Source organism: Anopheles gambiae, chromosome 2 (assembly GCF_943734735.2).
Source record: "Anopheles gambiae chromosome 2, idAnoGambNW_F1_1, whole genome shotgun sequence".
Lineage (NCBI taxonomy): Eukaryota > Metazoa > Arthropoda > Insecta > Diptera > Culicidae > Anopheles > Anopheles gambiae.
Window position 1 is genome coordinate 50,820,398 of NC_064601.1, and position 23,522 is coordinate 50,843,919.

The window sequence follows — 23,522 nt, forward strand, 5'->3', positions numbered from 1 at the left end:
CATAGACAGGAAACGGCGCGAAACTATTGGCAGTAGCAAAAGCGAGTGTGACCGGACAAGTTAAAAATATAGAATTTGCATCAAAACGTCAAAGATCATTTTCTTATTTCAAACACCCGGAAAGAAATTGTTACCGAAGTAACATTAAGCTTGTGAAATATTTCACGTAACGATTAGTGTGTGATTAGTACATGATTAGTATTTTTGAAACTTCAAAAGTGTGATACTTCGAATGAATATTATGAAATCTATCCATATCCAAATTTTGCATGATGGTATACCTGCTATTCTGTTCAGCTAAAAATAGGTGTAAATTCATCATTCATGAGTAACCAATCGGTGCTGTGTAGTGTGATTCAAAGCCAGAACCAGTATTTTCAGGAATAAGCAAAGTCAAACTGTGTTTGTTAAATAGCTTTGCTTGTATTTATAAATTGAATAATAACTTATGTGTCTCTTAGAATTTGTTCAACAAATAGGTAGTGTAGCATGTAATTGTTTCATTTTCGTAGAAATTCAAACTCTATCTGAAAATAAGTAAATGAAATTGTATTATCTAGCGTATACAATCCATCTCCATGATTGAGACAACGCGAACGACATAGATTACACGTAAACCGGTAGCAAAAAACTTAACCCGAAGCTCAAACCCCATGCTCTGTGTATAACGAATAACGAAATCATTGATACAGAAATCGCTTCCAAACCATCGTGGCACGTGATGGCAACAATACAATTCAATATGAAACACAGCGCTGCCATTGAACTGTAGCTTCTGCAAGGAGCAAAGCTCCTACTGGCACCAGCTGCCTGTCCTGAGGCGAAAGTATCGAACTCGCGAAGCGCAAATGATGTTAGCCCTGGACGGGCAGGGGATCGTGTAGGAACAAACCAGATGGAAATTGATTAAATTTGGTGTACGCTGTTTTGGTTTGAAACATAAACAAGCGCAAGCTCGGAAACACTTGTTGGCGACATCGCCGGCTACATGAAACAATTTATGCGCAATGTCGAGCTAAAGTAGATGGTGAATTTTTCATTTTATTTTACTCGCTCGATTGTTGTTATGTACGCTATTTTTCTTGCGTGCCTTCTTTCATGGTAGGAATAGGACAGCCTTGAACAAATTGCCATTTAAACTGAGCAAACTCAAACAAACATCCGGTTTACCCGGAACAAGAAGGTTTTATTCAGGGACGGGGCTGGAATTGTTTGCTTACGATAATCTGCAGCACAAGACCGCAAACAAAGCGGCCAAGCGGCTGCATGGGTTGTTTCGGTCCTTATAAAAACTATCTTCCCATCAACACTGTTCGGATCTTTTGATGGTTCAATCGATTATTCAGTGAAGTGAATGCTTCGGAAAACATCATCAACCACCGGCCCAGCTGGGCAGGTTAAATGTCAAGGTATTTTAAGGTGCACCGAATCCTTCGATTCCCTGTCATGTCAGTTAGCCCTAGCAAGGGTGAGTGTTAAGGTTCGGGATGGAAACAGTGCAACCTGGGCGGACGTCTTTTTTCGTAACATTCAATTTTCTCCGCACGTCCCAACGAGATCGGATACATAAATTTGGTCTTTTTATCGAAATTTCAAAAGGATAACACACACACATACACCTAACCGAACGTAACTTTGTGATGTGATGCTATTTTGTCTTCACGTTTTTGTTGTTCCTATCCTTCTGCGAAACCTTTTTCCCGTTAAATCCGTGGGTAGCGCAGGGTGGACAGTGAATTTTGTTATCTTTTCTCGAAAATTGCACACCTTTCTGGACACTCTATCAGGCTAGGAATGTTTCCTGCATTTCCGCCCATTTACGGTCAGACCCTTCAAAACATCCCTTTTCGATGCCAGCGATTGGTGATAAACGGTGTGGAAAACGCTTCGTTACTCAATTTGAATCAGCTTTGGACGAATGCAATTACACCGAGTTGCCTTTTTTGTGGCGGATAGGGATCTAATGAAACGGAGAGGCACGATGATGGTTTCACACACGTGAAACGAGTTATCGTGTTATAGTTAACATATTTTGATGCTGACCCAGATTGGTTGCCGGCCGTATAAATTCAATTGATTTACATCGACTGGGTGACAGGGTTGCATTATTTCACGCTGAAGAAATAATTTAAACATTTCAATACAAGGAAACTTTACAAAATGTTTGTATAAGCTTTTGAAGAAATGTGTCTTATATTTTAGAAAAGAAACCTTTTTTAAACATTTGGACAGCCAGCTTGGTATGTCGCACAATATCACAAAGTTCTACTTTCATTTCCACGGGTTGTGCTTGGTTCTTGCTCTTTGGAACCCGTCTTTTCATAATTAATTCGCTCGACCAACAAAAAAAAACACACACACACACACCAAGCAGAATAACACAATCGTAACGCATCATTAGACAAATTCGCTATTGACCGACGATCAAGCGATACGGAGCAATCGGGGCTAACAAAGACACAGCAGGAAAGACTTTCTTGCTTGTATAACACAACAACTGGACAGCTTCTTTGTTGTACGTGCTCATTTACTGGTGGAGGCTGTCTGAGATACGGTTCATGGCAGTATCCAGCAAGCAGTATGTGAAAAAGCAGACGCCATCTATGTGTGCATTCGATTGGAACATTCGCTTCCTGCGGACACGGCAGAATGTTCCACACATGCAGGATGATACAAACAATAGGAAATAATAACAACCCATTTGGACCAAAAGCTGAAGGAAGGAATGGATGAAGGAATGAAAGAACAAAGCAGTTTTCTCTCATATGACGATGCAGATACTGTTGTTTTTGCTATACAGATCTTGAGTAATTTCTCGAAAATCCCGGTCCCCAATTTATCCATAATTCGGCGTGATTTGAAGTCAAATATCAGCAGAAATGGTGAAAATAGCGAAGACAGAAGCACTCACAAAACGGCACGCTCCCGCATGTCTTATGTTTTATGGCATCTTGTGAATCTCGTGTCCCGTGTCTTGGTATTCCCTCAAACGTTCGCATATCTCATCGGCCAAATCCGTGAACGAAGATTACCAGCAGACAATCCGGATACAACAGCAAACGAGGCCACTATGTCAAACCACTCCTTTGCTCGATCTTTTCCCAAACGCTCGCTTCCACCTCGAGAAGGATTAATAGATGTGGACAATAAACAGTGGGCAGCGGTGGCAGTATGGAGTGGAATCATTTGCCAAACGCAACACGGTCATCAACCAAATCCACCAGTTTTGTACACATGGGCCGAAAATAGTACAATAAATTCTCGTTACGAGTTAAGACTTAAACCTTTCGAGATAAAGTGGGCCCCTATTGAGGGACGGTTTGGGCTTGAATCGGGGCAGGTTTAAAAAGGCACCACCGAACAGGGATGATGGGTGAGTATAGCGGGTACAAAGCGGTACAAACATTATGTACCATAAAATATTTCTTAGTCGCACGAGACCACACAGACGCGGATGGCGTCGCCTTCACCACGGTAATGTACATTCCAGGCCGCAGATGTTTCGACCAGGTCTCGGTTGTGCATTTGACAGTTCCGATATGGTCGACCCAAGAAGCCAACCATATATTCCTTGCCAAGATCAGCAACTCTCTCTCTCTCTCTCTCTCTCTCTCTCTCTCTCTCTCTCGCTCTCTCTCTTTCTGTGCTACGCACACAACTGCACATACGGAAACGATAGTACAAAGATTCGGCAAAATAAATGAGTAAGAGGGTAGAGTGTTTTTCGCGATACAGTGCACAAATGGCCAAAGGAAGTCGTTAGGTTTGCCGACGGACTATGCTCGTTAGTTTATGGTTCTTTAAATATGTCTTAGCCATCGTTGCAATGTGGAAGCAATTTGTCACGTAAACTCCTTACTCTCGGCTTACGTAAGATTTCTGATAAGGTTTACCTTCACATATCGGATATTGCAGATTGTTTAGACAATTACCAACAGTAGTGCAATTCAGTGCCGATTTTTCGAATCTCGATTACTGATCGAAACTGATTACCTTGCTTTGAGTGACTCAATATGATTGCCATGGCTATCAATAACAGGCTAATACTAATGCAATGTTGTAGTGCTTCTCTCTGTATCTTATAAACCTACCAGTAAGAGCTACTTTTAACGGAATTTAGGGAAAATTCAATCAGTTTTTTCTCGACAAACTTCCAATTTGAAAATGACAGCTCAATAGGGACACAAATTGACACACTATATCATTATGCCGATCATATAAGATTTATTAGAATCGAGTATGTTTAAACCATTTTTAATTTCTGATAATCGAATTAGTTTTAAAAATTAAACCAACGAGTGTTGTATTCAGCATCGGTCTTTCGGATTTCTGGAATAATCTTCCTTTCCCTACCTTCCTTCCTTTCGGATTTCTGGAACTCGTTCCTTTTTCTCGTAGTTTCCAAGTAGTAATAGAATATAAAATATTTTTTAGCTAAGTAAATGAAGTCGACGTAAAATGTGATAACGAGATGAAATGAAATTAAAAAATGATATTAAATGCAAATTTGTAATATATAGTTTTAATTGTGCTGATGTAAAAACATGTTTTATTAAAGTTCAGTCAGTCATCTGTATAAAATCAGTTTTTAAACGGAGCTGAATATTTAGTCAGTGAGATGAAATCCACACAAGCATTTAAAACCATTTGCCAACTCGAGAAAGCATTTGCTAACCTCAAGCAGTTTGGAGTTTTTATTCGGCTTGTTTATTGTATCATAAAAAGCTCAATTTGTATCAGTTTTTTTTTTAATTCCAGTATTCATTTATAGCATTATGAAAGTATTTCAGTGAGAAATGAAAAACAAAATTGTTTGTAGCAGCATAATCTATCATAAGAACTTTAAGTAATTATATTCAATCCATTCACTGAAAGAAGTAGAGGAATAATATATGCAGCGATAGTTTTCTTCAACGGTAGCCTTATCTATAGATAACTATTTTATTGCATGTAGTTTCCCCTATATGGCACTGTACTTCAAATAATCAATTCTGATTTTGAGATAACTAGCTTCTAAATCCAGTTGGCATAACTGTGTAACAGTATTGTAATGTTTAGAGCATAGTTACCTTGCAATGGCCCATAATATGGATCGTAAATTTTATATATCAGCACCAAAAGAAATTTGGGCAGCATAAGTCTTGAACGTTTAAAAACGGAAAATACTGGATATATCCTTTTAATATGTTTCGCTGCCTTCAAAATAGAATTTGATTAAAAACATCCTCGAGCATCATCTTTACTGTCGCAAATTATGGACAAGAATTGAAAATGAAAAACAACCTCCCGGACCAGTGTCGTCAGTGGCAACAAAGTAGGATTTTTCTTGCCAATGTTTAGCTTGCTATCATGACGTTTTGGTATTTTGTTACTAATTACATTTCTTCTCAAATGTCCATCATTGGACACAATGCCTTGCCAACAGGCCTCCTCCATGTTTCATTTTCAACAGTAGGGAAATGGAATAAATGAAATGCTAGCCTCTTAGTCCTTCACCGAATGCCGTACAGATGGACAGGCCTGTCAATGATGTAAACAAGGACGACGAGAGAAATTTTTAATAAAAGTACCAGAAAAAATCCACTCAACAGTACACAGCATGCAAAGCAAACTGACCCCATTGCTACGATCCCGTCAAACTAAACAGCAGAACCGCAGGCTGTGTTTTCTTCGTTTTGCTACCAAATGCTTCGGAAGAACTTTACGTACCGCTCGGAAAGTGATACATGCGCCTGAGAAAGAAAATTGAATTACATTTCTGACCGTTATTTGCTTTCATTTGCAAATTATGTGGGACTACGCAAAGTATGAATATTATTAGTTACTTTGCTGTAAAGGTGTAGGATGAGATAAAGGAACGTTATGCATTGAGAAAACGACTGGAATAAATACGATTAACATTTTTACCCATTTCGTGTACGACGATTATAAACGGAGAAAGGGCAGTAAAAGTAGCTGGTTTTCAATTTGGCCGTTGGTAAGTGGAACATTCAGGGCAGAGCTTAAAGACATATTATACTATTACCGGTTTTGGTGGCTGTTTAAATAATATTCATGAATTGCTTTATGTATCGTACCATTAAAAACTTGTACGAACATCACACTCGATTTTCGCTTAACATGACTATAAAATGTTACCATTTAATTTGTTATATGTTTTGAGTGACAAAAAATGGGAAAATCTGATGAAAAATCTCACTAGGTAAGTAAATTGAATCGCAAACCACTACTTCCGTGTCGGTTCACTCTCTGCAGCGGTGAAGAAGCCATTCCATATCTACATGTCATCATACTGGCCCGTGGTGACTGTACCCGACTGTACGCCACGTGCTGTAATGTATGCTTAAGAAGCTTTTTCCTCTCGCTACATAATATTCCACTTTCATTTTGTAGAGCGCCGCACCCTTAGCCGCGAAAACAGGCGACGAACAACTTATGCCGACAATGATGCGGACAATGTCAGTCCTTTCGCTGCCTAGGCGCACACAGTGTAAACAAGCAGCATTTTGTTTCATGTTTTCATATTCAGTGTTTCATATTTTTTAAAGTTTCCTTTTTTCCTTGTGCAATATTCTCAACCTCAATGCGAGCAAATGCTGCTACTTTTGGGTATTTTTTTGTTGATGTTGTTTGCATTCACTTTTAGCACACTTTCAGGAATAAATTAAATTTAATTTTTTTCCAGAAATATTCTACAGCACAGGGTGGAATAGAAAGAAAATAAATTGCTATGGCTTTTGGGCTTTTTACGCTTTTGTTGGTTCTTTGCTTCAGCTCAATCCAGCATGATTCGATCCGTGAGACAAAATATTCGCATCCAAAGAGTAAATTAGATTGTTTCCTTCCCTTTAAACATAATGGGCAATGCAGGGGGTCCATCGACTAACGTATTATTATACAAGTGAATGGGAGCGGCACGGAAATTTGACTGGAAATAGCGTTTGATGGATGCGAGTGATGCTTAACGTAGCCTACCTTTGATGGGCAACATTTGACGTAGCTAAGCGGTGCTGTTTTGGCATCTTTCAGATAATAATTTTAATTCAAGCTGATGGCAACGGTAAAAATTAAGCGTCAGGAAAAAGTTATCACAACAAGAAACATGTAGTGTTATTGAGACTTACTTGAATTACTAGAATCTGATAAATCATCTAAGCTGTCGAAAAGGATAGCAAATGTAATTGAACATGACTTGAGTGACTACAAAGACTTTAATAATAATTATTCTTGTCTGTGCCTTTTCTTTTTTATTTATTTTGGAGTACAGTTTTTAATTGTGTAAGACTGAATTACTATATGTAAAGTCAAGTTCTTACTGCGAGGCGACGGTACATTTGAGACTTGAATCCACGACGGACATTTTGTTAAGTCAGACAGCTTTACCATGTGACCGCTGCTGAATACTTTTCTTTTACAGCTATAACATACTTCTTTCCTGACTGTTGTTTGTATTTTGTTTATGTTTGAATTTTAATATAGGTTATTATTACTGTGCTTATTGCGGATTCATAAGTTGCAGTAATAAAACCCTATATCAAAATTGAAACATTCTTCAACTCTGTGCTCGTTGACGTAAAACAAAGATTGGGATGATAAACAATGATAATTACAATACAAAATAGCCAAAGATTTTGGCCAGAATAGCTTACATACAGTTTATATATTTCATAATTGAATAAAAGTATTGTAGCTAAATCAGCTTAATCGATGAACTAAATCGAACCCATTGCGTACTTGTTAGAGATTTTGTTAGAGGCAATCCTAGTATTCTATAAATGAATTTATTAAATCTTACATAAGTACATTTTCTAACTTCTTTTTATTTCATCTAATTTGAAACGTTGCTATTCAATGTATTTCGGTGCGCATAAAGTGCTCTACAAAAGCCTATTGATTTTAAATATATTTAAAATCAGTGTCAATTCATAATTGAAAAATTTGTCATAACGATAAATTGCAAATGGAATGTTCTAGAAAACATCGATTTCTTTATCAAATATTTTTAAAATTTTTAAGAAAATATATGCTCTCATTTATTAAGGAAGACTCTTTCATACCGCAATATACACGTATGAACGCCTGAAAAGTTACAGCAAAAGCCACAATAGACCATTTGCATAAATTCCCTATCTCATGCTGACCCTTAGCTGACCATTTTTTCGACAGTGTAATAAATGGTAAAGTATGCGTCAATACTGCGATGTAGATTTTTTTTTTGTTTAGCAAGAGTTTTCCAATCGTTTATCAGTTCTCGCCATACCTATACCTGATATATTCCCAAGACGGCGCTTGACTATAAATAGCGCTTAAGAAAAGCGATTGAATGAAATGACTTCATACCAAATGGTAGAATACGCCATAATTCAAAATTATGTATTGGAATGTTTGAAAACCAAAAAAATATTAATATTCTCAGAAACGGGATTATGCTGTTTTTTATCTTGGTGCTTTTCTGTTGAGACCTTGACAGCAGATTAAATTTGTACCTTCAACTTGATTAGTGTGCCTTGCCGTACGAATGTTGAGAAATAATTCTTTAAAAATATTCCTAATTAATTTTTAGTACTACTTTTCGATTGAGTCAGCATTCACAAAAGTTTATTTGAAAAATTTCATTCCGACTCTGTGGAGCATGGGATTTTGAGCATTTGTTGTGCAACAACCCATGATGTATTTGAGTTAGTGCAAAAAAGTGAGCGATAAACTCAAATTCTTGCAAAAGTTAAATTAAAAATTCATACTTGCTTCAGATCCGGCTCTGCTCAATCCCGGCGGGCATTTTATTTGAAAATTTTAACGAGCCTTTTCTGGAAACTTGAAGATATACTTGAAAATATGGCTGGAAAATAGTCGGGGAAGCAGGATGGATAGGGGGGTGTGGGTGTGTTTTATGCCTTCTGACTTTGTTTTTGTTTTCCCATATGCGCTGTCAAAGCTAAGAATGGAATCGGGTTACGCCCGGTGGGAAAAAAACCCCAACATCATAGCCGTATCAGCTTTATTAACCTTTTTCCCCGCAAAGGAGCGGCAAGTCAGTCGGCTGAAAACAAACACACACACACAATACAACAACAAAATCAACAAGATCCCATACATATTCGTGGAATTTGTAACGATGCTTATACCACGTTTGTGTGATTGTGTACGTCTTTGGATGTATGTTGTGTTTATTATCCTTCGGTAGAATCGTTCGTCTTATTTTCGTCTGTTGCTTTCGAGCGATCCTGGAGCTGTAGGTGTTTTCTACAAAGCAATGCTGGATTCTAGCAGCGTGTGTTAGCTGGGCACATTGTCATTTTCTTTTCTGTCCGCCGTCAAACATTTTACGAAACATGACTTTGAAGGACATCACTATGGCGGGCAGATAAGTTCGAGAAAACATTTCAGGTATCACTAATACTGAACATTAGATACATGTACGATTTTTCATCTACAACAAAAGCACATAAAATAAGGTTCTGGTCCAAACTGAACCTAGTGGTCAAAGCATAAACTCCTTACTTGTTGTTATGCCGGCTTTATCAAAATCTTTATATCTGAGTATTTCACGTTCAACTTTATATACATTATCTTTTTACCACATGGACCTAAGCTATAAATAAAACTTTATTTTATAACTAAAAGTTCGAGAAAACATTTCGGGTATCACTAATACTGAACATTAGATACATGTACGATTTTTCATCTACAACAAAAGCACATAAAATAAGGTTCTGGTCCAAACTGAACCTAGTGGTCAAAGCATAAACTCCTTACTTGTTGTTATGCCGGCTTTATCAAAATCTTTATATCTGAGTATTTCACGTTCAACTTTATATACATTATCTTTTTACCACATGGACCTAAGCTATAAATAAAACTTTATTTTATAACTATATTAATAGTTTACCCATTCGGTTTCTAGAGTAGGATAAAACAATCGACAAACAATGGCGCTAATCCGTGACAAATACCAAACATTCCTGCATCACACGGATCTACAGCAAACAGTGTGGTTCGGTTTGATTAAGAAACTCCTATAACGTACTTTCATGGTTGATATCATGTTTATGCAATAGGAATGTGCTGTTTGATTGTTTTGTTCGTGAACTAAACTAACATCCAAACCCAATCCGCATGCAGTTTGTTTCATCTTTGAACTATTTGCTGAAATTGGAGAGACCTTCCATTTTGACATGTGCAATGCGTTTGAAGTGTGACACCACACGCTTTCTGAAGCTAAGATGAAAAGTTTAACACTGCAAACCATTTGTTTAACTTGCTCAAACTAGCACCAAAGTTGAATCCTTTGTAAAGGATCCATTCGGATACGTCCACCGGGGAGAAACTTCTTTGTTGAATTTGCTAAAAGTTGCCCTGGAAATATGTTTTTATTACCATGTGCCTCGGCAGTAGCGTAGTTTTTGTTTAACAAGTATTTTTGTTTGCGTTTCATCTAGCATCCTGCTCAGATCGTACACATTGTTCACATATTTGAATAGCACGAGAGACGAGACAGCATGGGCGCTTTCTACCATCAGTTCGATTTTCTCCGTGGGCTATTCCTTTTAATTTCATCTCCTTTTGTGAAGTCCTGAGCAGGCATTATAAAACGGACAAATCCTTATTTGATTTCATTTTTCTACACATCTTGTCCCACGTGCTTTGTGAGAGGTGTGCTAGGTTTAACATTGAAACAGCATCTTCCTAGCCAATCTTGCAGCAATGATCATTCGAGCAAGATTAATACAAAACCCATTGGGAAATTTAGCACGCCTTGTATTGTTTGCTTTGTAAAATAGCTTTCTTACCTGCAGACGATAGAACACAGTTTATACCCGGTCCGATTGACCTTTTCCAGGGCAGATCTATCGCTCGGGGATAAGGTTCGATCAACATCGAGTAGTATGTCAGTGGCAAACGGTTAGTAATATTGGTTGAACATAACCAGCGGAACCAATTCCATCCAAGGATACTGCGACTTTAATTCTTTAATTTTAATTTTGATGCGACTTTAATTGTCAGAAAAGTAAATATTCACCAAATCTGTTGGCCATATATGCTGCTTAACGTAGTGACGTCTTAAGTTAATCAAACCGACACCAGTGAAACTTCAATTCACAACATATATTTTGTAGTCAATTAAAATCGATGCTTTATTTTAACGTGCAATTGGGTGTTTCGATCTCTATCAAACACCAACACACTAGCTAACTAACCACGTTCGTATGAATTTAGCATTAAGCCGTTTGCAGCATTTTACCAACAGCGTTTTCTGCCGCTTCACATTTCACCAAAACGGCTCGTTTTCCTGCTGCTAATAGATACATTTTCATCAAGCAGGCTAATTTTAAACAATCTCCCAAATGGTTTGATTACATGTCTGCAGCGTGCTAATGAAACTATTTAACCCTTAGCGAAGCCAATGTTTTGCTTAGCTCATTCACATTAAACTAGATGATCGCAGCTCTTCATTAAATGTGCCTTTTTATTGAACATTAACCATATCCAGCCGGCAAAGACGCCATTTGCTAGCCTATTCCGCAATCTGCTTTAAGGACTCGACGAATTGGCAAACCGCACGAGCAAAAAGCATCTTGCTATTCTGATTGAATGGGAATCGAAAACCACACCGATGTGCCGAACACAATCTTACCGTTCCTGCTTTGGTACCATCTCTCCCGGGTTTCGAGTGTGTATAGTCATATTTCGCCCGAGTTCTATTTATAAAAGGGTACGCAACGGTACCATCTCCCGGTGCACACAGCTGGTCTGTTTGCTGGACTCTTTATGGCTTCGGAAGTGCTGGGCATAGCCATGAACACACCGTAACCGGCACCGAGATGAGATTGCAGAAAATATTGAAGTTGGCGAAAGTAGCGCATAAATATACCACACAGTCCGAACAGTAGCAATCCATAGGAAGCACTGTGCGATTAAAGAGAAAAAATGGGCGTGAGAGAAAGAGATAGGGAGAGAGAGAGAGATAGAGAGAGACAGAGCGAGAGAGAGATAGAGAGAGAGAGAGAGAGAGAGAGAGAGAGAGAGAGAGAGAGAGAGAGAGAGAGAGAAAGAGTGACAGTAACTGTACCGTAGCACAACAAATTCATGAGCTACCCCATTTACCGCGAATCGGGACAATTCGGGGATCTTTTCGTTGGTCCGTTGAGTAATCGTACCTGTCTAACGGCAGCTGCTCCAGACATCCTTTTGATATCTGTACGTATGTGCGTGAGTAAGGCATTCCCGTAGGCTGTATTGAATAACATATTCTCACTAGCCTAAAATGAAAACAAATGGGACTGGATTTCCGTCCTTTGATTCATGTGCAAACCAGGTGTCCCAAATTCATGCAAACAATTTCGCTCTTGGAGCACTAGGGTAGGCATTGCTTTACGACTTTGAGGCGGGAATAAATTGATGAGTCAATGGTTGGTGCAGATAATTTCGATCTTGCCTACCTGTACTGTTAAATCTGTCCTACACAGGTTAAATATTAAACTTTGATTTGAGTTTCGTAAATTGTGAAGTTATTTTCAATTGGCGATGAGTTTATAAAGCGAGCATATATGTATAAGGTATTTGGATAAATCGACTCACCATGCTTCGGTTTGTTGGTTTGATGGAAGCGGCTTTATTAAGTTAAATTTAATAATATTAATCGTTTGGTACGCTTGCTACGATCATTCACTAATTCTGCTACAAATTACAGTAACTTGACAGTGATTTGACTATAGGAATGAATATCTTCACATGATACATGCAACTTCAGAAGAAAGATAAAATGTTATTTGTAGTAGATGTTGCCTTTAATTCACTTGAAATAAATGAGCAAAGATGTTTGGTGGTTAATTTTTCACCTGATGAATGATTTCTTCCAAAACCTTCTTCAGTTTACCTGAAATTAAATAGCGCAATAATCTGTGACTTAATTAACATTCAATACTCTTCCTACCCACAGACAGCACATTTTGTGGCTATGATAAAGACGCAATAATGATCACTCGAATACATGGTATGGTGATGAAATAATTTAACAATCGCTGCCCCTTTTCGCCTACCTGCGAGGTAGACTCGGTGCACGGTAACCAGTGTTTAAAACCATACACAGCCTCCGCAAACTTTACCACAGTGTCGTTAATTTGTGGTTCATCACGCCCATGTTTTGTGTCGGGAAGCATCTCGCTACACGGCTAAGCGTTAGCAGAATGTTGTTAGCCTTTTTTACCGCTCTGTGCTTGATGCCAGCAAGTGTGTCTCTGTTTATGAGTGGCACAATTTGGGGAGGGACAGGGAGTGTTAGAAGATAAACCATAAACTTTATCACATGCCGCAAATTATGTTCCTCTAGCTTCAATATGCTTGCATTCCAAGACAGCTGTGGGAAGATGAAATTAAACCACTTATTGTTCATTACACAACAATGATGGATGAGCATGTAGACATCATGATTAGACAGTACAGGCTTTGAAATGCTTGGATGTACTATTGAAATATTTTGCGATGCGTATGGTGCAAATGGGTTGGCTATAGGAGCTATGAATGAACAAAAGCATAAATAAATGTTAACACAAAACAAAACCTCACTTGTTTGTTGCCTCAAAATGGCATCGAAATGTAATCAGCAATGAAATTTAAAACATTTATCTTTGCTCATCTCAATAATAAATAGGAATAAACTCTAAACCATGTTGAAAGCTTGATGTAGATGTAAGCTTATGCAAGCTGTTATACCATCTGGAGCAAATTTGAGCCTGAGTATGCCTCAATAAATACATTATTTGTTTTACGCAAACCTATCACTAGAAGCTTCTGATTGCCTTTACAATTCCCTGGATTGAGAATTTCTTATCGAAATGGATGTTAATTCATTTTCTAAAAACTCATCTGTTGTTGGAATTTGTATATTGATCTTTGCACTTTCTTGGCGAGTTCATATGTGAATGAGTGTGCTGTGCTGGCTTGAAGGTTTTGAAATTTGAGCGAACCAATCACTCAATGCAATAGCACTTACAGTTGATGCGTTTGCAGTTCAACTTAATACATACTCTAGCAAATGAAGGTGTGAAATTTTCCTGCTCCAAGGTGCCGGCAGATTAGAAGCTAATTTGCACATCTCCATTGTATCGAAGATGCTTTGGGTAAACTTTCTTCCCTGTATTGAATAAACAGTGCCAACAGTGCACTGTTTCCGTTCAAGATGTATGCTGCCACTGACGCACCTATGGGTTTCCCATGTAAAAGTGGTGAACCATTATCGACGAGTGCTATCGTACAGGGATAGGCCATTTGTGGGGCGGCATGTTTCGCTTCGATGTTTACCGACCACTTGGTACACAAACCATACCATTGTGAGTGTTAATTTTAGCCTTTTGTTTTGATTGCCGATGGATGCCTTTTTTACATCAAATGGTCTGATGCATGGATTCCATGCGCAGAGGTATCAGGTTTCTGTGGTTTTGTATTGTATGCCGCATAAAGGAGGCATGAATTATTTATTGAACAAAGGCACAGCGTATGGATATGCATGTGGTATCAACCGGCGATGCCACTGTACAATTAAGCATTGCATTGTAATTCTTGAGATGTGTAGTTGAGGAAGATTGCTGATTCGATGGACCATAGAGGCTGAGAGACTTTGCTTACCTGCAGCCTGTAAGTCAAGCACACCAATCGAATGAACATTATTATTCTTTCTGTAGTCTAAAGTCTTTCAGAACAGAAACTTTTATTTTCGATCAATATTGAAATCAACACAACTTTTGAAAATAAAAAATGAAAAGCTATGATTACAGAAATATGAATCTTCTCAAGATAATCCAGTAATCTGGATTATGTATATGTGTACATATATGATATATGTGTATGTTTAATATGTCAAGAAACCCGAAACAACGAAAACTAAAATCGTATGAGTGAGGTTGGTGTAAGCGTAATGTTGCTGCCATGATGTTTTTTATTGCTATTGCTACTCATATCGAAACATCAATCTATCAGTTACAAATTGTTGGTTTTTCGTGACATTTGGGCGTACCGCCAAAAGCTCATTAGTGCCCACACATTACACCTCGTGTTTAAAACATCAATTAAAAGTTATAATTACCATGATTTTGTTCATTTTTGTACTGTGAAAATGAATCAAAATGACTTTAGAAAGTATTTTGACAAACACTAACAACAGTGCGTTACTTTTGATTATCTTGTTGAAACTCAACAAGTAAATTCGTTCCCACATGTTTCCTCCCCATCACATTCACGTTTGCTTACCTAATTTTGTCAGTCTCCATAACGCGAAATATTGTCTCTAATACTGTCTGCCTCCTGTCACATATGTTTTCGGGCTCGTAACGACGTTTTACGTTCTGGGCCGAGAAGCGGAACCAATTTTAAAAACGTCATTAAGCGATACCAGGCGCCTCCACCGCCACCAAACACGTGGCAGTATTACCGGTGTGCAGAAACCCTCTTAAAAGCATTCCAAGCTACCAGAAACCGTCGGTAACAAAAGTGGCAGGGATGCCTTTTTCCTTCATCAACACACCCATTCCACCATTGCCGTTCCACTGTATCTCGTGTTTACCTCGTGCTCACAGTGCCCCGAAGGTAAGTGTATTTTAGGCAAACATTCTAACCGCGCGCTAGTCTTACCGGGTTCGCCCGGGAGCAAGAAAAAAGGGGTCGGTTAAGCTCGGCTCAGTTGACTTGCGTTGGCCGTCTGCAGTGTTGCCGGTGGTGGAAAATCCATTAAACGAAACCAGTTAGCGCGTTGGACCAGCTGCTAACTGGAAGATTCAAAATGGCCGCTCGCCAGCCTGCCGAAAATGGGGGCTATTTTGCCACATTGGCAGGCGAAGCTTTGCATTAGTACAGCCGAAGCAATTGGCACGCTTCTTTGGCGAGCTCAAGCACATTAAAGCAGCTCCAATAAGGCTTGTACGAGCTCCTGCCACGAGCGCACAGTGTGGAAAATGTGGTTGCCTTTCGTGTACGTTGGCGTTGCGTGTTTGTGTGCCTTATTGATTTTCATCGCAACTTGCGGCTCCGCGCTTCAAAACCAATAGACGCGGGAAACTTGATCTTGAGAACTCTTGATAGCCGAAAGGTTTCAGTGCGCCGTACCATCGGTCCGTTTATTTTAGTGAGAAAATCAAATATTTGAAAACGGAGTTTGGTGCTGACGTTGCGCAAAAAAAGGGTTGTGTATTTTCTTCCACCAATTTCTCACACTCTCGTCAGACCGTATTCACTGGGGAAAATTAATTCACCTCTTGCTATGCTTACTTTATCGGTATGAAAAGCAATTTTCATCAATAACGTTCTACACCTTCCGGTGTGCCCAGGCAGCGAATAAAGAGGATGAATTAAACTTACTCATTATAAAAGGCAATGCAATTGAGAATGGTTCATTTATTATTGAGCTCCTTTAATTTCGTCTTCTTTATATATTAGTATTGTTAAACAATGGTTGCTGATGAGCATAAGTAGTAAATTAATGTAAGGTGTAAAGAACACATTTCATGCCATTTTAGATGATTTACGCTTCACTCTTGTCCTGTGCATTGAGATCTTCCTTCTTATATACGAATTGCTGAAATATTAAACACATTTTTCTTCTATTTTCAGTTTGTCGCGACTCGAAATTGGATCATTCTGTGCAACGCCGCTACGCTTAGCAGGCTTGGCAACTGGTTCTACCCTGATTGGTTATTGCCGGGCTGCACGATGTATGTGTTATTCCTTATCGCAGAGCTAAAAATACCCACCAACAACTACAGTTCATACAATAACAAATGCTCTTTGTGTATTTTTACAGCATTTCATCTGCTCGCATAAAGCAAAGGCGTTTCACAAGTATCTCGCGCATTTGAGGTTGCAACCGCTAGACTGCATTCTACTTGTTTTGCTCATCGTGTCTTTGTCACACATCGGAGCCCACCGGAGTGACGAACCCCCTCATGACGGCAACGGTGAATCCGGTGATCAAAGTGCCGGTACTGGAAAAACCACTCAACTCCGTCCCGGTGGTCGAGATTGGCAGCGCAGCGCACCTGCAGCTTGCCCCGCATGCCCGGGCAATCAACGGTGCAGCATCAGCAGGTGACACGGCTGTCGTCAGCAACCGCAGCTCCAGTGGCAATCATTTTTAGATTCTTTCACTACCGAGAGCCACAGTGGCAGAGTGAGAGCAAACGCAGCTTCGCCACAGTGACATTATTAGGGTGCCACGAGAGGGATAACGATGATACAGTAATTCAATCAAGCAGCTTGCTGTTTCGCTCCGTTTTTTTTTTCTTCTTCGCGACCGAGGACAGAGTGCAATCGCGTGAAGGTGAGTCAAACTTGAAACGGGAGCAAACGAGCCCGGTCGGACGAGAGGGAGTGCTGCATGTGGTACGAGTTTATTTCTGCAACGGCATTGTATCCTGCCTTCTTATTGCCATGGTCCCAATGATGCCGTGATGGACGGATATAAAAGCATCTACTTTTTTCGATCTACTCAGTACTTCCTGACCTCGACGACCAAACCCTCCTCCCGCACACACCTACACACACGCTACCCTGTTTCTTTTTTACCCCTTCCACAGGGAGCTGAACCTGTGCGACTGTTGTAGCTGTTGGTCCCATATGTTGCTGGTGCCGTTTGGTGTCTAGTAAAGACGAAGAAGGACAAAAGAAGGATAAAAAACTGCCTAGTGTAGCATTTTGAGGAGCCCGATGGAGAGTGCTTGATGCTTCTCTCAGCCAATCACTGCAGGAGTAATTCAATAAATATACTGTACAAGATACTCGAACGCAACGAACGAACGCGTGCGATGCTGGAGCACCCTGAGGCTACCATTTCCACCGTCCAGATGTGCTAGACAGGACGGAGTGGGCTAAAGCAAAAAGCATAGAGGAAACAGCACCAATTGGCCTCAGTGCCCTTGCAAAGCACGCTCGATACGGCTCGATCGAACACGAGTGGGTGGATAGATACGAGCAGCTTCACCTACAAATAGCATTTAGTGCAATCATCTGTTAACCGACCAAAGAGGCCGCGAGAGCGAGCGAGAGAGTGAGAGCGGAGAACAAAATAAAGAAGAAAGAAAAGAAAAAGTCTGTGTACATCTTTGCTGGAGTGCTGGTGCCACTATTCCACCGTCCTGCCACTCTCTAGCACTCACTAGACGCGGGGAATGGGGGTCTGATCCTCGGAGCAGCCCCCAGTTCCTGCCACGGTGCGTACGCGTCCGTGCCAGCTGCGTGTATGGATTCGGACACCGTCGCATCCGCCAGCAAGCATCGCACCGACGTTGACGGGGCCGGCCGGACGGACGGCGTGCCGGTCGCCCTAACCGTGGCCACGACCATCGCCAACCTGCTGCTAGCCAGCCCGAGTCCCGGCCTAGCCGCCACCTCCACGGCCACCGCCTGGGCCGTCACGACTGAAACTGCCGCCCAGCAGCCGTACCTCGTCTATGGCACGAACCTGAGCTCTCTAGCGTACCTGGATGCGAATACCACCGCGTCGCTCTACTCCCCGTTCCCGGTGGGCCCGTCCGCGTCGACGCCGGCCCCCACCGGTCCGCCGGACGTGACCGTCTCCACGATCGTGATCAGCATCATCCTGCTGGCCGTGATCGTCGGAACCGTGATCGGCAATGTGCTCGTGTGCGTGGCCGTCTGTCTGGTGCGGAAGCTGCGCCGGCCGTGCAACTATCTGCTCGTGTCGCTGGCCATCTCCGACCTGTGCGTGGCCCTGCTCGTCATGCCGATGGCGCTGCTGTACGAGGTGCTCGAGGAGTGGCGCTTCGGCGAGGTGTTCTGCGACATCTGGGTCGCGTTCGATGTGCTGTCCTGCACGGCCTCCATCCTGAACCTGTGTGCCATCTCGGTGGACCGATACTGGGCCATCACGAAACCGCTCGAGTACGGCGTGAAGCGTACGCCCCGGCGCATGATCGCCTGCATCGTGCTGGTGTGGCTGGCGGCGGCATGCATCTCGCTACCGCCGCTGCTCATCCTCGGGAACGAGCACGAGATCAACGGGCAGCCCGCCTGCTCGGTGTGCCAGAACTTCTTCTACCAGATCTACGCCACGCTCGGTTCGTTCTACATCCCGCTCGCCGTCATGCTGTTCGTGTACTTTCAAATCTTCCGAGCCGCCCGGCGAATCGTGATGGAAGAGAAGCGTGCGCAGAAGCGACTCGAAAGTGCGATCAACGGTGCAACGCAGGCCGTGGCGCTGGAAAAGAAGCCACCCGGCATGGTCGGCGAAAAGGTCGGACCGCCGGGAAAGGTGACCACCAGCTCGCCCCAGAACAAGCGGCTCCGGTTTCAGCTGGCCAAGGAGCGGAAGGCATCGACCACGCTCGGGATCATCATGTCCGCGTTCACGATCTGCTGGCTGCCGTTCTTCATACTGGCGCTGGTGCGCCCGTTCATGAAGGACGACCATCGGACGCTGTCGTCATTCTTTCTGTGGCTCGGGTATGCCAACTCGCTGCTCAATCCCATCATCTACGCCACGCTGAATCGCGACTTCCGGAAGCCGTTCCAGGAGATCCTGTACTTCCGCTGCTCGAGCCTGAACAACATGATGCGGGAGGACTTCTACCACAGCCAGTACGGTGATCCGGGCTCACAGCGACTAGTAATCACGAACGATGGCGGTGCACGCGAGAGCTTTCTGTGAAGGCTGGTGGCGCAGTACGCGCGTGTGCAAGTTGCACGATTGGCGCACGATTGGGTGCGTCCGGTCGAGGTGCAATGGTGAAGCAAAAGCGAACAAAAACAAATACAACAAAACCAAATACACTTTAATGCAGGCAACAATCACGAAACCTAGGGCAGGTGAACGTCTAGTTTAATTTAGTCTTCCTTTTTGTACATACAAACATCTAACCGCTAGGAGTTAGTTCATCAGGTCATGCTTTCTCATTCATGTATCCCTCGCCATTGCTACGTCTCTATCGAGTGGGCTAGCATAACGAAATAACAAACAGCATCCAGTCATCCAGATTCACTTCCCAATTCCCAAGGTCCCTCTGCTAACGTACACGTAAACGCAACGTAAACGGAAACGTACACGCAATCAAAACACCCAAAACCAAAACGAATCACTACCCCGTTACATCCCATGCTAGGCGTGCAGGAAAATGTAAAGATGTATCACTGTTAACTCCGGAAGAGATTTGTCTGTTTCTGTGTTTTGTATTGTATGTGCAAGGAGTACGCAGCCCGTCACTACTAGAGCAATGCAACGCCCATAACATTTAGCAAACACAGCATCACCGATGTATATGTTTTGTGATATAAGAGAATATGGCTAGCAAGCAATCGTTTCGGTACATGTGTTCCTTTCTGGGTGTGTAGCGCATGTATTGAAGAAGCAGCGACAAGCATGGCTCAAGGTCACACAGGCTTCAGAGAAGACGCACACCTTTTCAAAACGCCTCCACAACCGATGTGAAGGAGAGTATGGCACGAAAACACGCAACCAGAGCAAACAGAGCAACAACTGCCCAACAATCCGGTGGCAATTTATTCGTATCGATGTTTTGAGAATTTGATCGCTAGGATCACGGTTCGATCAATGTGTGTGTGTGTGTGTATCTGAATGTACGTGTATCTATGATCTGGTGCGTGTACTATGTGTGGCAAGTCGGGCGGGTAGCAACCTATGAATGTTAGACTAGTTTCAGTGTTCTATGTTTGACCGGCAGGTATCGCACACAGCAGGAAATGTGACAAAAGTTCATTCAATCGCAAAACCAGTATTAACAAAATCATACACACCTGGAGGTTCCAAATTGAAAAAATCATACAATTGGACAGTTTTTTTTTCTTGTTATGCTAATTATATGCAATTGATTTTCCATCCTTCCTGTTAAATATGATCAACTTGGCAACAAGATTAACCTGCTCTGCACGTTACCATGCTGGGTTTTGGTCAATGTTTTCATACTAACGAACAAAAAAACAACAAAATGTTTTTCAAACCATGCCCAAGAGCAAGTTCAAATTTCTTGATATTGTAGCAGCATCCGCTATTGGGAGTTTTCTACGATCGTATGTCTATTACAGCCATGAGCAATAGAGACATTTACCAAGACAGGAAAGTAACGGCTTTCTATTGAAGAGCAGAACTACAAATGGACAGCAACAGGAAGCTAGTAAGGCAACAAATTCACAAAATCGAACGGAAGCAGTAGACGTAAACCAAAAGTGTAAGATACAATTCTACTCAGTTTAGTTAGTTAGCTATAAATATATATATATTATATACAGATATTTTCGGTTCTGTTTTCCCTGTGTAGTGAAAACAAACAGATCAGTGGAGGAAATAAAGAGCTACAAAAATCGATTGAGAGACGATTAAAATGCAGGAAAATATGTAATTGCTCATTTATTTTTGATGTTTTTTATTCTTTTGTCCAGTGTAAGCACGATGACAGTTACAAGCAAAATAATCTATCCCTTAATGTTGACGCTAGAGAATAGGTAAGTATAACAACATAGTAAAAATTCTTCGGATGTCCGGAAAATGGTAAATTTAAAGCAGTTATTGCCCGCCCTCTTTTATTATACACCAGCTGTCGCACACAAGAAAGTGTCTTTCGGAGCAGCAGCTTAAGACAGGCACAGTACACGCCGACTTAAGCACAATAATAGACGCTCCAACTGGATCTTGGGAAATAATCGATTCATTAATTTATTCATCAATTTGAGCCGGTCTCGTAGTACAGTCGTCAACTCGTACGACTAAACAACACGCCCGTCATGGGTTCAATCCAAAATAGACCGTGCGGCCATACGTAGGATTGACTATCCTGCTATGGGGGGAAATCAATTATTCACTGAAAGCCAAAGCCCACAAGTGGGTACAGGCAGGCCTTGACCGACATCGGTTGTTGAGCCAAAGAAGAAGAAGAATTTATTCAATTGAATTAATACTCTAAAAATGCTGACCGTCGTCGATCAGCATATTCTTTTTAGAGTTTATATTTCATTAAATCGTTAAACCAGCGCGCATCGCTGGCGCGTTGCATATGGTAGCTAGTCAGCATGTATTGACCTAGCAACGCTTTGTTTTTATTCAAAAATTGTCGTCAGCGGTCGGCCAAATGGGGCCCGCGAACTAAATCTATCTGCGTCAGTGGGTCGAATTAGTTCGGTGGTGTGATCGTGCGTGTCGGTATATATTCTGGGGCGAACTTTTTTCCTGATATTTTCAATATGAATTTCAAAAACTACTTACTCACATGACTAACTTTGAGCATACTTTATGCGGTTAAAAAATCCTATTAATTTTAACTTAATCGATTTGATTCTATAACAGATTTTCGGGACAGCCAAAACCATGACCGGAAAAGCTTTCAAAAGGATTCAATAGAAAATAATCCAGTGAATCTTCTTCTTCCTCGTAGCAAACGACCTAGAATTAAGCGTACCTTACTTTTTTTTCTTTTAATTCAACCGACTGTTTAATATAGGTACGTCGCAAATCACGAATGTTTGTTTCAATTATTCTTTAAATCATAATTTTCCACACACTTCCTTCTTTTGTGTACCATTTATTTGATGTGCTTTGAAATGGCAGGAAAATAGTGCATAAATTGTGATCCTAATTTTCATAAATCCTCAACACAATAAAATAAGTTTTAACGGTTTTAATTATTCCATCATCACGTAATAAACATAAGCCTCTTGACATGTAGGAACATAAAGCCAGGCATTCTTCTTTCCCCCCGGCCCCTTTCCAACATGCAAGTAATAATGTGCTGCGTGAATGCGGGTGGCTTATGCGAGATAACGACTAATTACCGAACCTGCCTAACAAACGCACCCGTGAAGCGTTGATTCATGATAACCAATTTTTCTCTCCGACCAAACAATCGAAACGCGTGTTTGAGTTTCACATAGTTTACATAGCACACAAAAGGTTGCACGAACGACCAAACGAAGCGTACCAAGTAAACGTAGAAGAAGGAGCAAGACAAAGACGGAAGACAAAGATCGAATTTAGCATACGGTCTGGGGAGAAGAATTTATTCTTATCAACACCGGAACAGCCGGTGACTTCTTTGTGCGTCTGTAACGCTCCGTTGGACGACCTAATCAAATGACGTACTTCGCTTCTCGGCGCTGTGAAATACTTTCTCTGAGCGTGGCAAAGTAATTTGGATTGACGAAAAAAAAAATAAACTCGAGAAAAAAACACCTATTGGAAGCGTAAAATTGTCCAAACTCAAGACGTGCGAAACGTTAGTTCGCACGCCCACGGGTAAACGCCCGGACAGGACGCCGGCGGACAGGAAGTAGCATAATTTTCGTTCTATTAGTAGAGCGCCGCGAACGCAGAATGTTCGCGTCTCACGCAGTTTGATAAATATGAAATTAATCTTCATTTAATTAAATTTCCCACTGCACCAACCGGCGGCGTACGCCATTGACGCAGGGGAACGGGTGCCCGAGGCCACCACCGCTTGCCAAAGTTTACGCGGAACAATGTTTAACTTTATTCCGTGGTAATTTGACAACGGTGGTGATGGTGTTAAGAA

At 41.3% G+C, this 23,522-nt stretch overlaps 1 protein-coding gene across 14 annotated transcripts in view; it reads left to right on the forward strand.

Moving 5' to 3' along the window:
• Positions 1-21,352, forward strand: part of LOC1274064 (5-hydroxytryptamine receptor 1) — a 52,582-nt gene extending 31,230 nt beyond the window's left edge. For 13 of the 14 annotated variants that reach the window (XM_061641529.1, XM_061641525.1, XM_061641532.1 and 10 more), the window contains exons 3-5: positions 16,603-16,703; positions 16,793-17,308; positions 17,565-21,352. In XM_061641529.1, the coding sequence (XP_061497513.1) occupies positions 18,227-19,654 (1,428 nt within the window). In that variant the 5' untranslated portion in view covers positions 16,603-16,703; positions 16,793-17,308; positions 17,565-18,226 and the 3' untranslated portion in view covers positions 19,655-21,352. Of the gene's footprint in view, positions 1-13,067; positions 15,583-16,602; positions 16,704-16,792; positions 17,309-17,564 lie in introns of those variants that run through there. The other variant, XM_061641531.1, reaches the window with a different exon arrangement.
• Positions 21,353-23,522: the final 2,170 nt, after the last annotated feature.